The sequence below is a fragment of the Mandrillus leucophaeus genome, unplaced genomic scaffold (genome assembly GCF_000951045.1).
Source record: "Mandrillus leucophaeus isolate KB7577 unplaced genomic scaffold, Mleu.le_1.0 Scaffold23, whole genome shotgun sequence".
NCBI classification, from domain to species: Eukaryota; Metazoa; Chordata; class Mammalia; order Primates; family Cercopithecidae; genus Mandrillus; species Mandrillus leucophaeus.
The window spans coordinates 4,188,110-4,210,574 of record NW_012102365.1 but is presented as its reverse complement, the minus strand read 5'-3'; the positions used below and the strand labels follow the sequence as shown (position 1 = coordinate 4,210,574).

The 22,465-nt window shown below is 40.8% G+C and overlaps 1 protein-coding gene across 3 annotated transcripts in view; it reads left to right on the top strand.

Moving 5' to 3' along the window:
- The window catches only part of SRSF4 (serine/arginine-rich splicing factor 4), a 38,654-nt gene that overhangs the window by 4,622 nt on the left and 11,567 nt on the right, over window positions 1–22,465 (top strand). For all 3 annotated transcript variants that reach the window (XM_011981747.1, XM_011981744.1, XM_011981746.1), the window contains exons 2-4: window positions 16,048–16,190; window positions 17,087–17,199; window positions 21,018–21,232. In XM_011981747.1, the coding sequence (XP_011837137.1) occupies window positions 16,048–16,190; window positions 17,087–17,199; window positions 21,018–21,232 (471 nt within the window). The remainder of the gene's footprint in view (window positions 1–16,047; window positions 16,191–17,086; window positions 17,200–21,017; window positions 21,233–22,465) is intronic.

Sequence of the window (22,465 nt, the reverse complement as noted above, 5' to 3'; positions counted from 1 at the left end):
CACTGTAGGGAAGGGAGGGGCAGGAAGAATCCTAGACGCATGTCAGTGAAGCAACAATATTAGCAGCACCTCTTTATAGCTTTTCAGTTCTGTGGTAACTTTTGCTGGCTTTGATTGTATATAGATTTTATTTTTTATAATAAGCCACTTCATGTAAAGTGTGCGAGAATTTTGAGTACACTAGTTGCCCTTTTGCCACAAAATCTTGTGGTTTTAGTCAGATCTTTATATCTTAGCTTTTCCAAATTTTAGTTAATGAATAAAACTTACCACATGCTAAGATTATTTTGCCTGTCTGGTAGCTGGAAGGATAAACCCCCAGATCATTGAAATTCATAGCTTTATTTTTTAGTTAAAGTCATGAATTAAAACTCTCAAGGGGAACTTGGATTTAAACTTCAGAACCTGTGTTTCATGTAACAGTGAAATCATGAATAGCCTGAATTTTCAGGGGATGTTGTGGTCTGTTTAGTCAAGCTATCTAATTATTACCAGAAAATTTTTGTTTTTATCCTTGTTTAATGCACCGTAATTTTTTTAATGTGGAGTTCAAGACTCTTCGAGTGAGGCAGGTCGTTCTGTGTGTCACTGATCACTGGAGGGCATTATTAAGCCTTAGATACTAAGAGGAATCTCTGCCAACCCCAGCACCTACACAGGGATTTTTCTCTTTTGACTCCTGAATTCTTGAATTCTTGACAGATAGGAAGTATATAGTTAATGTTCCAGGTTGCTGGTTTCTGGTTAGATGAGCTGTTGCAGTATTTTGTTTTTCTTTTTTTTTTTTTAAGTTTTTAGTTTTTAAGTCTTTCAAGACTTCTCCCAAGGCCCTGTCATTCATCGTTACTGTATTCTCAATCATGAGAGGGATTATCTTCACCCACCACCAAGTGGCAGAGAAGTGCTTTATCATTTTTATGATAATACTGTAACTAATGAGTGACAGAAAATGACAAAAGAAAAAACAAACACTTTCCCTTTAGGAACCCTACCACCTTTTTGTTTTTAAGCCCTTTTGCCAGCCTCGGAAGTAGCATCCCATTTGCACCAGCATGTACAAAGCATTGGAGTCTGTGTTAAGAAAAGGAAGACATTTGGTTCTGGATTAATTTTAGGATTATCTAAGAAGAGATTAAACAAGTTTTGTTTAAAAGCTTGTTTGAACAACTCTGTTTATGTATACTTAAAGACCCACTCTTAATTTTCAAAATAGCACATATTTATTTATGACTGGACTTTTTTTTTTTTTTTTTAGACAGAGTCTTTCTCTCTCTCTTTCCCCCTCTCTCTGTCGCTCAGGCTGGAGTGCAGTGGTGCAGTCGCACCTCACCTCCCAGGTACAAGCGTTTCTTCTGCCTCAGCCTCTCAAGTAGCTGGGAGTACAGGTGCGTGCCACCACCCCTGGCTAAAGTTTGTTTTAGTAGAAACAGGGTTTCACCATGTTGGCCAGGCTGGTTTTGAACTCCTGACCTCAAGTGATCCGCCTCGCAAAGTGCTGGGATTACAGGCGTGAGCCACTGCACCTGTCCTATTATAATTTTTTTATATGGAGAAGGACCAAAAAAAAAAAGTCCGAAGATGAAACGCTTTGCATGTGGGGTTTTTTAGTTTAGATTTTTTTTTTTTTTCCCACATACAGGTATGGGCATGTGCGCGCACACACACACACACTCTGTCTCCTTTTTTTCTTAATTAAAAAACCCACCATCCGGTTGCGGTGGCTCACGCCTGTAATCCCAGCACTTTGGGAGGCTGAGGCGGGCAGATCACGAGGTCAAGAGATCGAGACCATCCTGGTTAACATGGTGAAACCCCCTCTTTAAAAATACAAAAATTAGCTGGGCATGGTGGCACACGCCTGTACTCCCAGCTACTGAGGAGGCTGAGGCAGGAGAATTGCTTGAACCCAGGAGGTTGCAATGAGCCGATTTTGGGCCACTGCACTCCAGCCTGGTGACGGAGCGAGACTCCATCAAAAAAAAAAACTACCTCCTGCACAGTCTCTCCCTTTTCTTATGCCTCTCCCCACTCGATTTTTTATTTTTTATTTTTCAAACTTGGAATCATACTATAAATTATTTTATAATTTGCCTGTTTCACCCTAGCAGCCTGATCCTTTTCCTTTGTCATTAAGTCTTCTCCTACAACCTGGTTTCTAATGGCTACATAGCACTCCTTCATACATATGGTATTTAATGGACATAATTAGAACCATGTTGCAAGGCATTTAGGTTATCTTTGTGTTTGTACTATTTTATGCATGTATAATACTGTTGAATATCTTTTATATGAGTTTTTGTATACATTTCTTTTTACCTTAGGGCAGATTCCTGCAAGTAGACTTTGGGAGTCAAAGCATATACACGTTTTAATGCTTTTGCTAGCTATTTCATTACTTGGTAAACTATTTGTGTTTCCACCTGCTGTGTTTAAGAGCTCCTATTTTTCTTTTTTTCTTTTTTTTTTTTTTTGAGATGGAGTCTCAATCTCTCCTAAGCTGCAGTGCAGTGCAGTAGCACGATCTCGGCTCACTGCAACCTCTGCCTCCCGGGTTCAAGCAGTTCTCCTGTGTCAACCTCTCAAGTAGCTGGGATTACAGACGCCTGCCACCACAGCCCGCTAATTTTTGTATTTTCAGTAGAGATGGGGTTTCACCACGTTGCCCAGGGTGTTCTCGAACTCCTGACCTCAGGTGATCCACCCACCTCATCCTCCCAAAGTGCTGGAATTACAGGCATGAGCCACCACACCCGGACAAGAGTTCCTACTCTTCTGAACAGTGCCCTTTGTTATAATTTTTTAAACTATTTTTTTCTAATTAAAATGTTTAGGCTTATATATGAGGAAATCATCTGACCGTCTTTAAGGCTCATCTATTTAGCCTATCAAGCATAACAAATTCAAGAACTTTTTGGACCAGGTGCGGTGGCTCAAACCTGTAATCCCAGCACTTTGGGAAGCTGAGGTGGGCAGATCACTTGAGGTCAGGAGTTTGAGACCAGCCTGGCCGGCATGGTGAAACCCTGTCTATACTGAAAATACAAAAATTAGCTGGGTGTGATGGCACATGCTGTAATCCCAGCTACTCAGGAGACTGAGGCAGGAGAATTGCTAGAACCTGGGAGCCGAGATTGCACCATTGCCCTCCAGCCTGTGCAACAGAATGAGACTCCATCTCCAAAAAAAAAAAAAGCTAGAAACGAAAACCTTTTTGGGCTGGGCACAGTGGCTCACACCTGTAATCCCAGCACTTTGGGAGGCCGAGGCAGGCAGATCACGAGGCCAGGAGATCAGGACCATCCTGGCTGACATGGTGAAACCCCGTCTCTACTAAAAAAAAAACAAAAAAATTAGCTGGGCGAGGTGGCGGGCGCCTTTAGTCCCAGCTACTCGGGAGGTTGAGTCAGAAGAATGACGTGAACCCAGGAGGCAGAGTTTGCAGTGAGCAGAGATCACGCCGCTGCACTCCAGCCTGGGCGACAGAGCAAGACTCCATCTCAAAAAAAAAACAAACAAAAAAAACTTTTTGACTCACTAGAGAATAAATGTAGGTTAATTGTAGATCATTTAGATATTATGAAAGCATAAAATGAAAAGTATTAAGAATCTTTTTAAGATAGGTGAGGTCTTATGTGCAATTTTGTGTCACACTTTTTTTACTTAATTTATCTCATGTACTTTTTTCTATTACATTAAAATCTTCCTTATTAATGACTTCATAAAATCCATTATATGGCCATATTATGATTTACCCAACCATTCCTCTTATATTGTCTACCTTTTTTTTTTTTTTGGTCTCCTAATTCTTGCTGTTATGAGTAACTCTGTGATGGGTATTATGTGCATAAAACTTCGTTTGCATTTTTATTATCCCTTAGTACATACGGATTCTATGAAATAAAATTCATGTGTCACAGCAGGAGTGAACATACTCAAGTATCTCAGTGCATTTAACCAAATAACTTTCCAGAAAAGCTGCACCAGTTATACTTAACACCAGCAGTGTATGAGCATGCCCATGTGGCGGTCACCTCAACAGCATGGAGCACCCCTGTTGTGCTTGCTGGCGGGTCGTGGTGGCTCACGTCTGTAATCCCAGCACTTTAGGCCAAGGCGGGCAGATCTCCTGAGGTCAGAAGTTTGATACCAGCCTGACCAACATGATGAAACCCTGTCTCTACTAAAAATACAAAAATTAACTGGGCATGGTGGTAGGCTCCTGCAATCCCAGCTACTCGGGAGGCTAAGGCAGGAGGATCACTTGAACCTGAGAGGCGGAGGTTGCAGTGTGAGATCACACCATTGCACTCCAGCCTGGGTGACAGTGAGACTCTGTCTCAAAAATAAAAAATAAAAAAATGCTAATTTACCGAGTGAAAAATGATCAGGAAGTTTTTCTTGAATGAATAATAAATAATGAGAAATCGGACTATGAATTAAGTAGCATGCTATCATTGTTTTATTAGTAATATAACTATTACAAATGTGATCAAATTTTTTTTTTAATTAAAAGTCACTTTTTGAAGTCAACTTACCCCCAAAAAAGTATATTACTTTTTCCCCCCAAGACATAGGGGATTTAATTTTTTTCTGTCATTTTGAAAAATCAATGCCAAGAGATCATACCATATTGAGATTTTTGACCAAATGTTACTAGCATAAATTGCCCTGATTTAAGACCTCCACTCCTTGGTTCTTGGTCCCTTCAGTTTGTGGTGTGAATAAACATCATTTGTAATTATTTGACTAAGTCATTTAAAACCCCTGTTCTTCAGTTTAACATACTGTTTTGCTGCTCCCTTTCTCATTGAGGTATTGTATGAATTTAAGGGCCATGTGAAGTATTTGTCCCTTCTTAAAAGATAGGCACAGGATATAGACTGGGTAGTAAAATGTGGTTTGGGTTTCTAGTGTTTTTTATGCTTCCAGGTACCCAGAACCGCAAATTGTACTTTGAGCTCCTCAGAAGAAAGGTGCTCCAGGCATCTAAGAGAATACCGTTGGGGTGATACTTACAAATTTGTAAGCTAACACTGAAATCTTAAAAGTTTAAAAATGTTAATGCATTTGTATGATTTATTTTTCAACTGAGTATGTCAAAGCACTTTATAAACAAGTGTTGTCCATAGTTTGTACTGATGGGGAAACTGAGGCATGGGTGATAAGGTGACTGGCCCAAGGTTACAAAATGAGTTATTGACAACTCTGGAAATAGAGGATTTTTTTTAATTCACATATTAGATATATGTGGGCATTGGCATTCAAAGCTTCCCTCGTGCTATTTCCTTTAGTCCTGTCCTTTGGGGACTTGCCTCCAAGGGTGAGAGGGTAGTTCAGGTTTCCTGGCTTGTTCAGCCTTTTGTCTCTGTAGAGGCTTCCAGCAAGCTGACAAGTTACTGCCAAAAGTGAGACAGATGGTATTTTTTATGATGTTGTCCTTAGTTAGAGACTGTTAGTGATTCTTCTCCTCAGGCTGCTCTTTGAAAAGCTGTAAGGTGGTATCAGCTTTATCGTGGTTGGCTGAGGAAGGATTTGTACAAGTAAATGTTCTCTGCCCTATTGTCATTCCTAGGGTCATCTGGTCTCGGAGTATCCTGAAGGTGAGGGATTAGATTGTGCTCTGAATTGGTATGCCCATAGTTTGAGGAAATGTTTTACTTTTCTGTGTGTTGAGATGAAAGTCTCCCAGGCTAAAGATTTCTGAACTGCACATAATGCCTGAAGAAACACTTGAAAGGCACTTTATTTATCCCAGGTCCCCAACCATGGGTTTAGGCTTTTATGCCAGAAAGGGTACCTTCATGAACAAAGACCCCCAGACCTAGAGAGAAGAGGAAGTCTGAAAGAGGGAGGTTTGAATTCAGCCTTCAGGAAAGAAGAGGGCAGAGCAGGAGGCTCAGGCAAGGGAGTCAGGAACCACAGACCAGAAGCATTGACTTGGAAAGGTTTTCATGTAATTGAAATGAAGCTATTGATTCATCCATTTTAAAAGAATTTGAAAAATTCATTAAAATGTTAGTGGCATCCACTAATTAATAAAAGCGTAGGGAGTGGCATCTTTAAAACCAAAAATGAAAATGAAGAAACAGACTCCAGCCCAGGGACCAGGGACGATTATGAGGGACATGGTGCCTCATACAGCCAAGATGATCCAAGAGGCATCATCTTTATGAAGCTTTAACACCTGGCAGCCTGCTCATTGTGTTGTTTAAGAGGTAAGTATGAACTGGTTTTGTTTGTAGCTTTTGTGTGGAATCAGATAGTGCTGTCTGCAGAGTGTAAACCTTTATTTCGTTAAGTAGGAATAACAGACACGGTAATTCTGTATTAAATCCCAAGAGTTTTAGTCTAAATTGGTAATGTGACTTTCATCTCTGGAGTTTTTTCAAATCGTTTTTAATTTGTGGTTGAGTCTCCATGAACTTTTAGTGTGTCATCAGGGAATAGTTGATTCCCCTCTTTTGAAACCTTTGGATTTCATTTACCCTTAGTGTTGAAAAGTATCAGAAAATTGAAATGGACGCAGATGATTGTATCTGCCCTCCCTTTCAGGAAAGCCATGTTGACTTTAAAATATCAAAAAAGTAAGTTCAGTTATGATTGCAGGGGATAATGATAGTTTGATCCACAAACTATTTGCAGTGTAAAAGTGAGATACCTTAGCTGACTTAGTTCATTTTTGAAAGTTTTGGATAGCTAAAACAAAGTTGGCAAATAGGCTCATAGAGCAGTTACAGAGTAAGACTAAATTTTGATACAGATTCCTCTCTACCTCCCATTCTGGGAGGATTTAGTTTTACTGTTTGGTGTTTAGGATAATGATTGTTCTATTTTTCTCAACCCACTATGTGAATATGTTTTCTGTTAGAGATGGGCTGTTATCTGCAATGTGGACTCAATACCATGGGCTTGAGTTTGGTTATTTCATCATTAGAGAATTTTTTTCAGCAGTTGGTTTACTTTATGAGAAAGGATCATGAGTTTAATTTTCCTAGTGATATATTTGTGTTCTCATTGTCAAGATATGTTTCTTAATGATTTGTTACCTTTTTCTATTTTCCTAGACTGGTATTAAAATTTTGATAGCGTATGGGTTTGGTTCCACTTGTAGAGAATAAATGTTCACAAGTTACTGATATTAGCACACATCACATGCAGAAATGGTGTTTTCTTGCCACTTACTCTTTCTCATGAGATGCTTATATTCCTGTGGGCATTTGTCTTCCACGCTACAGCACATAATTTGATGAAACATTTTCTGTGCAAGAGCTTGTGTTTCTCCAACTCTGGTTTTATGGACCACTTCTTTTCATTGGTGTATAGGAGGCGGTTAGAACGTGGTGGTAGAATGCAGGTTTTAGGTTACCTGGATGTGAAGAATCCCAGGTCTTTGGGGTAGCTTTGGAAGTTATCAACTCTTCTAAGTTTCTTGATCTGTCAGATGACAGTAAACCTCAGAGTTGTGAAAATTAAATGGATATAATGTGTGTAAAGCACTTAGCGTAATGCTTTATACATCGTAAAATTTTGAAAAATAGGAGTAGTTATTACAAAGAAATTTGAAGAAGAGGCGTAGTGGGCTGCATGTTAATAATAGTTTGTAGTTAATGAAAATTAAATCACATCATCTTAGATGTTTATCATCTGCATAGTACTTTTCTGATTGCTGCTTTAATCTTTGTATAGTTGAAAGTCTGTAAACTTTCTAGTATTCTTTGATTTCTGGCCCATTTCCCTCCTACCATTCACGCTTATATTTTTTGGTTCGAGTCACCATTCCTTGCAAAACTAATTAAATACATTCCTAAACACATGATATTGCCAATATTCATTCACATCCACCACGTCTAGGTCCAAGTCTTCATCTTCTTTATGCTGGTCTAATTTTTGCTGAGCCTTAGAACCAAAGACAGACTCTGGGGGTTGATATGGGACCTCCAGAATGGGGATTGCACAGAATAATCTTATTTTTCCTCTATTCTTCTAGTCTGTTATGTTCTGAACCCACACATGTTTTCGGAAGGACCAGATGGCTGACACTGGCTAATGGGAACCAAAAGACGAGTGAAAGTAACCTGGTTGTCACATACCCCCAGCTTAGAGGTGCTTCACCCTGCCCCAAGGTCAATTTCTATTTTCTCTAGAGACTTTATCCCATTATATCAAAAACCTTTACTACAGCCTGACTTATCTGAGGTTAGAGTATCATTAAGTCAAGCAGCAGCATTTGTTGAATGAAAAAAGATTGTACACAGGACTGGGAGAGAAGCATCTGCCTTTAAAATACAGTAGAAAGCCGGGCATGGTGGCTGGCTCACGCCTGTAATTCTAGCACTTTGGGAGGCCGAGGCAGGTGGATTGCCTGAGCTCAGGAGTTCGAGACCACCCTGGGCAACATGGTGAAATCCTGTCTCTCCTAAAAAAAAAAAAAAAATTAGCCGGGCGTGGTGGTGCACACCTCTAGTACCAGCCACTTTGAAGGCTGAGGTACAAGAATTACTTGAGCCCAGAGTCAGAGGTTGCAGTGAGCGGAGATCGCACCACTGCGCTCCAGCCTGGGCGACAAGGTGAGACTATGTTTAAAAAAAGAAAAAAGGAAGTAGAACCTTGTGGTTTAGAGCTGGGGTTTTTAGAGTCATGGGTCTGGGTTCAAATCTAGCTCCTCCACTCATGAGCTCCTTGACAATGAGCAAGTTGCTTAGCCTCTCCAAGCCTCAGTTTCTCATTGTAAAATGGGAAGAATAATAATACATTCTTCACGTTTGATATATGAATGAATGAAATATTATGGATAAATTATTTACTGTTCCAGGCACTGTGCTAAATAAATAGCCAATAGATACTAGCCTTTGTTGTTCTTAGTGAAGAGCTCATAATCAAAAGAGAAGGTAAGCACAAAGACAAAAAACAAGGCTTAAAAAGCTACAGAAACATGACTGGGTGCAGTGGCTCACTCCAGTAATCCCAGCACTTTGGAAGGCTGAGACAGCCGGATCATGAGGTCAGGAGTTCGAGACAAGCCTGACCAACATGGTGAAACCCCGTCTCTACTAAAAATATAAGAATTAGCTGGGTGTGGTGGCATGCGCCTGTAATCCCAGCTATTTAGGAGGCTGACGCAGGAGAACTGCTTGAACCCGGGTGGCGGAGGTTGCAGTGAGCCGAGATCGCACCATTGCACTCCAGCCTGGGCGACAAAGCGAGACTCCTTCTCAAAGAAAACAGAAACAAAAAACATAAAATTGAATAGAAGTGCTAAAGCTAAAGAAAGTCCTAAAATAATTGGAATAGGCAGGTTTTCTGAGGCTTCTTGAAAGAGGTAATTCTCAAGCATATGGAAGAAGATTGGTATAATTCAACTTGTATAGTCAAGGTGTTCCGGGTTTAGAGAGTGACATAAAGATACTTAGGAGTCATTATAGGCTTCTACACAAAAAAATGATTTAGCAGCAGACTTTTCCTGATACAATACAAAAGACAAGTTGACTAAGTAAAAATAGCTCTAGCCTAGAATTATATAAATTAATTCAAATGGTAGAGACAGCCCTGAAGGCCCAGCAAATGAGAAAACTGCAGAATTTGGCAGTAGACCCAGTGGGTAACCAACCAATAAGGTATAGTCAGAAGTGATTACAAAGGTGTTGGGAGCAAATTAGATGGTCAAGGGATCTGGAAGAGAGACATCATGAGGTAGGTTTTCTTCTTTGAAGGTGGGGAAAGATCAAGTGCAGACTGAGCTGTGGCCAACGTTTGCAGACCAGGAATCCACACTAGCTCTAATCAGAGAGCCCTTGGTGTGCGGGAACTGCCAGTTTGCCGACGTGAAAAGAGTCCCAGACTGGGTAATGGTGAGCCCTGAAGTCGCACCCCAGCTCTGCCACTCAGTGAGCACGGGTAAGTCATCCACCTCCTCCAGGTGGCCTTGATGGCCCTCCCTCCTCTGAGACTAAAGAAAGAGAGGCCACGATGCCCAGAGCAGCCTCCTTCCCGTCTCAAGAAAGGAAAGGATCTCAGGAACCCATTTCATGTGGTAGCAGCTTTTAGTTGTGGGTTGTAAACAACCCTCTGTTGCCAGGAAAATCAAATTGCAACCATAATCACTGATCCTAAGCGGTAAATGTGACATTGGTTAATTCTTCTGTGAGGGCCTGAACGCTGGTTCCCTGGAATGTTGCAGACCTTTGGAATCGGGGCAGTTACACTATTCTCATTCACAAGCTTTTCTCTGAGTTGTCCTCTTCTGAGCACTAGAGTTGGTTGCAGAAGTGTCTTTCTACAGTTTGCCAAGCACTTTTTGCAGACAGCAGGAATTGCCATTTTTTAGTACTGTCCTATCAGTGTGTCCTGACTTTTTACCTCATAAGACCAAGTTGGCTGAAGCATAGGACATCACTGAGTGTTTTGAAAGAAAGCTGTTTGATTCCTGTTCACTGAATGCCATTTCTTTCAGGGTAGATTTGAGGGCTTTACCCTTAAAGTACAGTGCTACTGACTCTAGATTGAGGGTTCAAGCCACCCCATGGGTTAACTTCAACAGATGAAAATTTTTCCTTGGCTACAGCAACATCCCTAATCCTGACCAGCCATGGAGAGGTTCGGTTCTTACAAGGAAAATGAGTGAATGTGGGAATGGCTCACCACATTGTGAAAACAAAACTCACATCCTGCTGATGGTTGGCTGAGGACTGTCATGTCCACATACAAAGAAAAGCATGTGGCACAGTTTTAGGACAAAGGTGAGCAGAGATCCACCGTGGAAAGGGGCATATTTTCTTATAGAGAGACCATCCAAGGCATGCCCCTCGGTAAGCAGTGTTGGTGGGTGACCGTGGTCACACGCATGGAGGCTTGCTTTCCCCTGCTCCTCATACCCACTCCCTAGCAGTTTCTGGTATTGAGCACCCCCTTAGTCATGCCTTGCCCAGTTAGCCATTTATCAGCCTATTTCCAGAGCAAGTCATGGGCATCAGATTGCAGACAGGACTTTGTCTCCCTGTTCAGTGAAGATGTTTGAAAGACAGAAGTGACCCTAAGCTGTTCTGAAAAGGGTTGAGATAAATCCTCTTCAGTAGAACATGACAGAGCAAAGGGCAGACTTGATGGTGTTTGGGACCATTGGTATAGGATCAGAGAAAGCATGTTAGCAAGGATACAAACTCAGATAATAATTCTTGCCTGAAGAAGTGTGGTTAACATTTCTAAAGTTGAAGTCTTAGAGTACCTTAGTTTTAAAAATGTGTCATTCCAGTTCTGCCTTTTCAGAATTCTGATTGATAACCTGAGCAGTACATCAGCTGTTGAATGAGGAAGATGAGTGCATTGGCAATGGGATAAGAATGGACTAAAGTTTAGAGCAGCCCATATAATTCAGTGTGGCTTTTGTTTGTGGTATCCAGATACCTGTCCATACTTGGTAAAAATTATGCTGCCTGCCTTTTTTAGAGGGAAAATGACAGTAACTTCCCCTCATTCTTTTGACTAGGTTTGTCAGGATAGAATGTGACCAGAGGAAAATAGTTTTGGTAAAGACAACACAGTGCTTGGGATCAGATGAATTTTGGATTTCAGATTTTTTTTTGGATTTGGGAATGTTTGTATTGTACTTAATGGTTGAGCATTCCTAAACCGAAAATCCAAAATGTTCTGGTGAGCCAATCTGAGCATCTTGCTGCTCAGAAAGTTTCGGATTTTAGAGCATTTCAGATTTTGGATTTTCGGATTCAGAATACTCAACCTATTGCAGAGAAACATTAAAGAAAGGAGTTTCTTCTCTTACTTGAAGGGTGTTGTATATTGAATAGTGACCTCATGCTTTTTATTCTTTCATATGCATAGGGGAGGAAGATTGAAAGTGTATTGCAGGGCTCTTTGTGTTTCTGTCAATCCCTGCTGTGGAGGGGTTTTTACATTTGTCTTAGATTCTTCTGAATTCCTGCATCCTATGAATTATTGAAAGATGTTCTTTGTTTTTAATAGAGCAGAAGAGGAAGGATTTCTGCTGTTAGAATTAGAGAAATTTATCTCTTGGGTTGTTTTGTGAGGCTTACTCACAAGTCACACCAAAGATGTATGTACATATATGTACACACATGCATACATATAATAGTGTGTATACATGCATGTATGTATTTTATATTCCTTTTTACTCTGACAAAGGATTCAAAAGGAGATTGCTTTTTGAGACAGATTTGTTTCACATTACTTGCTGCAAAGCACAAAGGGAGTGTTAAGCTTGGCTTTAAAAGGCTCTAGTGTTAGTTACCAGGAAGAGCTTTACTTTGTCAAAGGCACTAATTCAGGAACAATTGAAGTGTTTAAGCTAAAATTGGGACCTATAAATAAAAGGTATTTTAGACAATAAAAATTTATCCCTTTCCACCTGTTGGTGTCTGGTGGTACCATCCTAGTCCAGGCATGTCAGATTTTAGAGTTTAAATTTTCCATTTTTGAAGCCCAGCACAGTGGCATGTGCCTGTAATCCCAGCTACTTGGGAGGCTGAAGCCGCAGGATCCCTTGATCCCAGGAGTTCAAGTCCAGCCTGGATAACATATTGAAACCCCATCTCCATTGTTAAACCAAAGGAGCACTAATTTTAACACTTAATCTGTCATGCTTTTGATGTTAGTTACAGCCTTGGAGATATGCAGTAACTCCCTCATTTCATGAATAAACTAAGACCCCAAAGAAATAAAATGTTTTAAATTTGCTGTTCAAAGTTTATTGCAGAACCAAGACTAGAACCCAGGCCAGTTCTTGCTGCTTCAGTCTTAATAGTTAGGGAGTTTCAGCCCTGGTGTCAAACCACAGGTTTGAATGCCAGCTCGGCGGAGTTTTTTTAATGCAAGTTATTTAATACTCTGTGCCTCGGTTTTTTTCATGTGTAAAACAGAAATAATAGTACCTAGCTGAAGGGGTGCTATGAATATTAGCTATGATACCATTGCTTAATATAGAGAGATTGTTTAGTCAGAGTTAGGTAACATTTTATTATCTAGTCTTCCTGTCTTAATTTATTTCTATCTTATTCACTCTATTTATTGAATGAAATTAAGTCATTCTTCAAGTAAAGCAGATTTAGTAGAAATCTGCTCTTTGCTTTATTCTCAGAACAAGAGTCCCTATTAGGTATGGTTTGTTGTATGGAAAGATGTTTGTTTTAATCTTCCAAACCCACTCAGCAGAGAGAAGTGACAGTCAAGTGCCTGATTTGATCCTTGAACTGAACTTTGATATGTTTCAAATAGATTTTTTTCACAGAATAGTAGCCAAAATTTTTCTGTAAAATAAATTTAATCTCAAGTCAGCTAATTTAATAAATGTTTTGGATACCCCTAAAACAGGCTTACCAAGTGACCCACTTGTTGGAACTTTTTAGAAGTAAATACTGGGGAAGGCTTGTAGGAATTTTTCTGTAACATTACCAATTGTCCCTGTAACTCGAGGAAGTTGTATTGGCAAGATATGCCTTGCTTCATTCTCAGCTTGCAAAGAAAGATTCATCTGTCTTAACATTAATTTTTATTTTTAAATTATCCTGCCTCCACTGAACAGATTGTCACTGCTTTCTCTGAAAGGTCAGGGTAAGTTCTGCATGTGAGCCTTAGAACAGGGTGATCTTTGAGTCTGGGAGAATGTATGACCCCACAGGTCTGACAGAAGCATCACTTGCCATCAGTGGCCACTGTGCTTTCTGTTTCAGTTGACCTGCAGAGCTTAAGGATGTTGCATTCTGTGACCACCCGCTCTGCCCAGTAGTTGTAACCCTTAACTATTTTGAGGAAAACAGTTGGTGATTTTCCTGTGGTTTGTTTAATCCTCAGGATTCTGTGGTGTCCTAAGATGACATTAGATCAGTCCTGGTCATTGAACAGTGCCGAGCCAGAGTGTGACTCGAAGGGAATGGAGGCCATTCCTTCATGCCCAGGCCGAATGTCCCTCCTCCCTCTGCATGGCGTCAGGCTCTCACATGCTGCCAAAAGCAGTGATGCTGTGGACAGAGCAGACTTGGGACAGAGCACTCTTGACAATTAAATTCAGGAGGGCACTTTTGTTATTGTTACTGTTTTGAATCCATCTAGAGATAAACCAAAGTAGAAAATAGTTGAGTTTTTTTATTTGCCTTAAAAGAAAAATTTTGTCTGAAAATAATATAGTTTTCCTAATGATCCATTCTATCTAAGAAAGGAAAAAGCAGCTACATTATATTATCTATTACAGATTTTTAGTCACCGTTAAAGCACTTTTGGACATAGTAAGTCAGTGATTTGGAGAGGCATTACTTGCCTTGTCTAAGATAACAGCATATTCAAAATCCTTCTTATTAAGCTGCTCAGCAATTCTAGCCTATGGAAGCGTGAAACTATGTTTTAAAGACTTCACAGCCCATAAATTGAGCCAGGTGGCTTCTGAATTGTGTTACTGCAAGACACTTCCTGTTAAATAACTGGGTGTGTCTCTATTATATTTTTTTAATGGAGTTGACATTCAGTGCCAGGCAGACATTTCAACATAAAGAACCCTCCAACGTTGTTACCTACACGTTGTAACCTAGCATATTGTCACCTGGAGAGACTTGTATGAAAGAAACTCTGTAGTAAAGGAAAAATTTTGCAATTCTGAGTTCTCACTTATTTAACATGTTACCGAGTACAACATTACATTCTAAAGAAACTGGAGGCTGGGCGCAGTGGCTCACGCCTGTAATCCTAGCACTTTGGGAGGCCCAGGTGGGCGAATCACCTGAGGTTTCGAGAACAGCTTGGCCAACATGACAAAACCCTGTCTGTACTAAAAATACAAAAATTAGCCAGGCGTGGTGGCGTGCGCCTGTAATCCCAGCTAGTGGGAGGCTGAGGCAGGAGAATCGCTTGTACCCAGGAGGTGGAGGTTGCAGTGAGCCGAGATCGCGCCACTGCGCTCCAGCCTGGGCAACAGTGAGACTCCGTGTCAAAAAATTAAATAAATAAATAAGTAAAGTGGAATCATTTTTTGTTAGCAGGCTGGGTGATCCTCTGACAAGTCCTATAACTTGTTTGTAGTGTCAGTGTGTTTAAATGCAGAGGAACATTAGTCAGTGTGTGCCCGTGTACATACAGCCTTATTAGAGTTTAAATAAATTGTTTGTAACTTTCCTTTCTGATTAGTTATGATCAATAAGATGGTTTTGGTTTTTAAATATAGGCAGTGGTCACAAAGCTGGACTTTTCACAGCTGTGTCAGACCAAACTAAATATTTCTTGAAAACATAATTTACAGGGCATTTGTATAATCTTGCTTATAAGTATCTTACAAATTTTGCACTTTAGTTATATAAATTGTACTCTTTAATAGGCATTAATAGGATGGGGCGTTCTTTTGGATATATGTTAAGCCACCAAACCTCTTGGCTGGAAAAGATACAGCAATACCATTTAAAGACGTTTGCATGAGGTGTATACAGATTTCATAGGATTCCAGCCTATTCTAAAACTTCATGGAAATGAATTTGGAATCTCACAGGGAAGTAAATAGCTCCAGTCTTTTTTTCACTGATAATCACATGTGACAGATGTGTTTTACGTAGACTAACAGGAACCTTAAAAAAAAGTTTTTTTCTTTCACATGATTTAAGAGTTATTACACAGTGCCTGAATGTAGATCTAATTGTTCTCTAAGATACCACTTTTAAAGCTAAAAAAGATGAGTTGTATGTGGTGTTTGAAAGAGCATTATATATCTTGTAGCATTATATATTTTGGATTCTTATACCAAGCATCCCTGTCTTTGCAGTTGCCACCAACTACTTGGGAAACATAAGAAGTGTCCTGCGTATGTAGCCAGCCTCCTCCTAGAAAGATAGGAGTCTACTTTGAGAAGTCTCCCTACCTTTTGCAGTGCCTGTTGGCACAAAGCAAAGTGATTTCACCTAAAGAGAAGACAAAGCTGATCCTTAGTTTGCAAAATCCACCTAACCTTTGCTAAGCATGACCCTCATTGCTTTCTCTTTAATGTTAGTGAAGCTGGATGTCAAAATGGTACCAACCAGTATTTTCTTTGCTCTCTTCTAGATACGGTTTTGTGGAGTTTGATGATCTGCGTGATGCAGATGATGCTGTTTATGAACTGAATGGCAAAGACCTTTGTGGTGAGCGAGTAATTGTTGAGCATGCCCGCGGCCCACGGCGAGATGGCAGTTACGGTTCTGGACGCAGTAAGCATTCAAAGGGCATACTTGTATCAGTAACGTGCTTTTATTATCAAATGCTAATTATTTAAAGTAATTAATTGATATTGCATTTAAATGTATTGATGTTTAAGCTATTTTATAAATTATGTGTCTTTTTAAAAAAATGTAGAATTACAAATAAGCCTTTGATAATGTTTAATTTTAATTAAATTAATGATAATTTCTTGTTTGTAATACTTTATAAATATGTTTAATGATGTGTGTTTGTGTTGTTTTTTTTTTCTCTGTAATGCAATTGTTTAACATAGATTTAACAAAGACCTCAATGTTTTAATTAAAAGAATCCTTTGAGGCTAAGATGACTGCCTGTTCCATTTGCTGACCTTGGGTTACCTTTCCATGCGTGGCTCTTTGAACCATTGTGGCCCTTGGCTGACCAAAAACAGGAAGCCATGTGACGACCGCAACCTTTCCCCATTAGACCTGGGTGGTGAGGATCCCAAGGGTTAGACACAGATGAGATTAAACTGAAATAGGTGCCTGAAAATCTTTTTTTTTTTTTCATATAAAATATTCACAAAATTTTTAATCACTGTGAGTAACACCAGTAACTGATTAGTAATTTGGTTACTTATTTCTAAATTGTTAAATTGTTAATCGTTTTTAATTTATGCATGTTAATCTTAAATATAAATATTAATGAATATGTATACTTACAACTTTTTAAATTAAATTAAATGTTTATATTTAGCTGATTGCTTCTTTAAAAATCTATTTTAGAATTAAGGATGGGAATAGAGTTAAAACATGCTATTGTTTGGGGTGGGGGTAAATAATATATTTAAGTGGGGGTGTGTGCTGTGTCATTTTTTTTCCTTTTCCTCCACTGAAATAATGTTATTTATTTGAACCTTCCAAAGGTGGATATGGTTATAGAAGAAGTGGCCGAGATAAATATGGCCCTCCTACTCGCACAGAATACAGACTTATTGTGGAGAATTTGTCAAGTCGGTGCAGCTGGCAAGACCTAAAGGTTTGGGCCCCATTAACCTTTTGGGGTAAGGTTGGGCAGGAGTTAAAGTTGGGAAACAGGTAAATTTGTGCAGGCCTAGGCATACCGAAAATATAATGTTACATGTGTGAAAGCCTGCACAGAGCTGGAAGTAATTAAAGATTCCATATGAGTACAAAATATATCAGAATTATACTTCTACTGAACATTGTGGGACCATCATTCTAAGGAGACATCTGTGAGTTTGTTTGGTTTTGTTTTGTTTTTTGTTTGTTTTGTTCGAGACGGAGTCTCACTGTGTTGCCCAGGCTAGAGTGCAGTGGCGCCTTCTCGGCTCACTGCAACCTCCGTCTCCCGGGTTCAAGCAGTTCTCCATCTCAGCTTCCTGAGTAGCTGGGATTACTGGCACCCGCCACCACGTCCGGCTGATTTTTTTGTATTTTTAGTAGAGACGAGGTTTCACCATCTTGGCCAGGCTCGTCTTGAACTCCTGACCTTGTGATCCACCCGCCTCAGGCCCCCAAAGTGCTGGGATTACAGATGTGAGCCACTGCACCTGGCCTGATTTTGTTGTGAGACAGAGTCTCACTCTGTTGCCCAGGCTGGAGTGCAGAGGCACGATCTTGGCTCAGAGATTGGTTGTCACTGTGTTACCTAGACTGGTCTCCAACTCCTGACCTCAAGTAATCCTCCAGCCTCAGCCTCTGCAACAGCTGACATGACAGAAACTTGGCCCAAATGTGTTATATGAAATTTCCCTCTGTAAAGAATGTTTGAAACCCCGTCTCTACTTAAAAAGATACAAAAATTAGCCAGGCGTGGTGGTGGGCTGGGCACCTGTAGTCCCAGCTACTTGGGAGGCTGAGGCAGGAGAATTGCTTCAACCTGGGAGGTAGAGGTTGTAGTGAGCCAAGATCGTGCCACTGCACTGCAGCCTGGGCAATAGAGCAGGACTCTGTCTCAAAAAAAAAAAAAGTTACAGGAAGATGCCAGTATAGCTACTCACCAGTCAGTAAAATGGTTGAAACCACCAGTGTTTCCTGCAGCATTTGCTGTAACATGCAAATTCACATCAGCTTCAATGTATATCCTTACTGGTGAAATTGACAGTCTGACCCATGTTCTTTCATAAGGTTTTTGATGGAATATTTGTCCTGAAAGAGTTTTGGTGTCAAAAATTAAGATTCATTGCTAATGTTGGCCATCCAGTGTAGTCATTCCAGCTTTTTATTATTTTTTAGACAGAGTCTCACCCTTTCACCTAGGCTGAAGTGCAGTGGCGCCATCTCAGCTCACTGCAACCTCCGCCTGGGGTTCAAGTAGTTCTCCTACCTCAGCCTCCAGAGTAACTGGGATTACAGACACATGACACCATGCCCAGCTAATTTTTGTATTTTAGTAGAGACCAGGTTTCGCCCTGTTGGCCAGACTGGTCTTGAGCTCCTGACCACAAGTGATCCACCTGCCTTGGCCTCCCAAAGTGCTGGGATTACAGGCGTGAGCTACCACACCCGGTCCCATTTATTGACAACAGTGTTTTTAATCTCAATAAGGAAGAAAAACTTACTGAGCAGTATCATAATCTGAATGGTCTTAGGAGGATGCATGAAACGGGTGTTGTTTTGTCTCCCTTCTTGCTTTTTTTGGCCATGTTTAAACATGTCATCTCTAGCAAAATGAGTGAGTGTATTTAGGTTCAGGAAAGAATAGTTAGGAATCCTTTACATTTGTACAGTTTTAATTTAAAGCACTTCTATTTTTCCCCCCCCTTTTTAAAATTTAATCCCAGCAACCTTCAAGTAACAGATGCAGAAGAGCTGGGACCAGGACTCTTAACTCCCAGTTTTTTCAGGTGCATCGTGCTTATTGTCAGCACCGTAGTAGACCTTTACTGAATGTCTGCCAGCACAATTCTGCTTGCTGAAGGAATGACTCCAGTATTCTGAGAGTTAGGGATTGAACATCATGGATAGAAACTGGAAAGCTACTCTCTTCATCAGTGGAATGCTAACTCGTCATGTGGTGTCACTAAATGTAATATTAAATTAAGTTCGTAGAAAACCTCTTAATTTTTTTGTTAAAACAGAGCCTAGTTACTGTTGGGGGAAAGGCTTATGGGGTGCCTGTATAAACTGGCCATAAAAATATGGGACAATAAGTTGTGCACAGCCACAAGAGGCCTCTTGTGGGAGGAGGAAAGCCTTATCGCCATTATGTTTCCGTGCTCTGAGCAAGACTTGCTTTCTTATCCATAAACACTGTGTTCAAGGAGAAAGACACTCCTTCGAAGCATTGGACTGTGGCCAGACATGCAGCCTCCTAGTTAAGCCCGCTCCCACCAGCTACTGTGATAAGTTAAAGATACGCTGTTTCAGCACAAAGGAGATTCATTTAAACCACCACTGCTATAGATTACGCATATGACACACTGCCTCCCTTTTCACCATTTTGCCCTAAACGTCGGCTTCTTAGATCTAAATGATTGTACTCAATAGTGTGGAGACCAGAACTCTGAGCCTTTTGCAGCCTTCATTTTGCAGTTAACCACCTGGCCCCCACTCTTTAGGCAGTCTTAACCTCTCTCTTCTCATTCCTTCATCACCACCAGACTTTGGATGTCCTGTGAGTGGTATTGAGGCTGGTCCCCCACAGTTACCACCCTTGGTTGGCTCTACACGTCTGTACCTTCAGGGAGTTCCATTCTCAGGAAACGACAGTAACAGATAATTGAGCAGATTTCCTAGCTCTCAAGCTGGCGAGCCTAGATAGAATCCTGGCTCTGCCACTTGACCCTTAGCAAGTTACTTTACGTCTTATGCCTCATATTCCTCAACTAGAAAATGGAGTTAGTATTAATTTCTACTCAAGGTTATTGAGATAATTTAGTGAATTGTATATATAAAAAGCCTAGAATAGTTTCTGGCACAATGTATGTTAGCTATTTATCAAGGAAATACAAAAAGAAAACAAATTAGGGGATATTAGTAGTTTAAAAAATAAATTTTATTTTTTATTTATTTTTTTTTTGAGATGAAGTCTTGCTCTGTCGCCTGGGCTAGAGTGCAGTAGCATGATCTCGCTCACTGCAACTTTCACCTCCTGGGTTCAAGCGATTCTCCTGCCTCAGCCTCCCAAGTAGCTGGGATTACAAGCGCCTGCCACCACGCCTGGTTGATTTTTGTGTTTTTAGTAGAGACAGGGTTTCACCAAGTTGTCAGGCTGGTCTTGAACTCCTGACCTCAGGGATCTGCCCACCTTGGCCTCCCAAAGTGCTGGGATTACAGGTGTGAGCCACTGCGCCTGTCCTTATTTTTTTGTTTTGAGGCAGTATCTTGCTCTTTACCCCAGGCTATAGTGCAGTGTCACGATCACGGCTCACTGCAGCCTCAGCCTGCCTGGGTTCAGATGATCCTTCCACCTCAGCCTACTGGGTAGCTGGGACTACAGGCATGTGCCACCCCACCTGACTAATTTTTTAAATTTTTATAGAGATGGGGTCTTCCGTGTTGCCAAGGCTGGTCTCAAATTCCTGGAATCAAGCAATCCTCCTGCCTCAGCCTGGCAAAGTGCTGGGATTACAGGCATGAGCCACCACACTTAGCCCCAAAACTTTATTTAAAGGAACAATTTAATGTGTATTTATTGTCTCTCCCACCCACCTAATATGGCTGGTGCTTTAAAGAACCTCAGTACATGATTGGTGGGTAGATGAATATATTTAAGAATAAACTTTATTCTGCGGAACACTGGCATTTCTTAAGAAAAGAAAAGTTCACTCAGATCTCATTGCATTCAATATTTTAGCAAAACATAATATAGTCACGCTTTTTTTTCTTCAGGATTATATGCGTCAGGCAGGAGAAGTGACTTATGCAGATGCTCACAAGGGACGCAAAAATGAAGGGGTGATTGAATTTGTATCTTATTCTGATATGAAAAGAGCTTTGGAGAAGTTGGATGGAACTGAAGTCAATGGCAGAAAAATCAGATTAGTTGAAGACAAGCCAGGTTCCAGACGACGCCGGTCCTACTCCAGAAGCCGGAGTCATTCAAGGTACTGTTGATGTCTTTTGTGTATTGGAGCTCACCATAAATTCATTACTGAGCACATAGATAATTTGTTTACATTTTCCTGTTGAGTTCTTAATAACATGATTCCATCTGGTTCAATAACTTAGAATTTTGAACTGAACATTTATTTGTAAAACTCTTGAACTCTTAGGTCATGAGTACAAATAGAAGTAAAGTCCCTTCTCTCAGAAATCAGAGGCCTTGCTGGGCGTGGTGGCTCACGCCTGTAATCCCAGCACTTTGGGAGGCCAAGGTGGGTGGATCACCTGATGTCAGGAGTTTGAGACCAGCCTCAACATGGAGAAACCCCGTCTCTACTAAAAAATACAAAAAAATTAGCCAGGCGTGGTGGTGCATGCCTGTATTCCCAGCTACTTGGGAGGCTGAGGCAGAATTGCTTGAACCTGGGAGGCAGAGGTTGTGGTGAGCCGAGATCGCGCCATTGCACTCCAGCCTGGGCAACAAGAGTGAAACTCCCTCAAAAAAAAAAACAAAAAGGGAAATCAGAGGCCTCCTTTCACATTTCTTCTTGGGATCCCTAGATCCTACTACCTTGGTTGAGGGCACACATGGAAACTGTCTTATTTAGCACCTGAACAGGCCAGGCACTGGGCTAAGCATTGGAAAGGCATTATAAAGAAGACAAATGGCCAGACGCAGTGGCTCACGCCTGTAATCCCAGCACTTTGGGAGGCCGAGGCGAGTGGATCACCTGAGGTCAGGAGTTCAAGACCAGTCTGGCCAACGTGGTGAAACCCCATCTCTACTAAAAATACAAAAATAAAAAAATAATTAGGCAGGCGTGGTGGCACACACCTGTGGTCCCAGCTACTAGGGAGGCTGAGGCAGGAGAATCGCTCAAACCCGAATCCGGGAGGCAAGGGTTGCAGTGAACAGAGATCATGCCACGCACTCCAGCCTGGGCGACAGAGAGAGACTCCGTCTCAAAAAAAAAAAGACAAATATGGTCCTTGCTCCCCTGAAACTCAGTCTAGTGTAGAAGATGAGTATTGAATAAACCATGCCATTGTGACAAGGAAATGCACACAGCACAACTAGTCTGAAGAGCTGGCAACAGCTTCCCTAAGGACATGGAGCCCTGATGGATAAGACAGAGATGGTGAGCAGAAGAAAATGCCTTTTTTTTTTTTTTTTTTGAGACAGAGTTGCTTTTACTCTGTCTCCCAGGCTGGAGTACAGTGGTGCAATCTTGGCT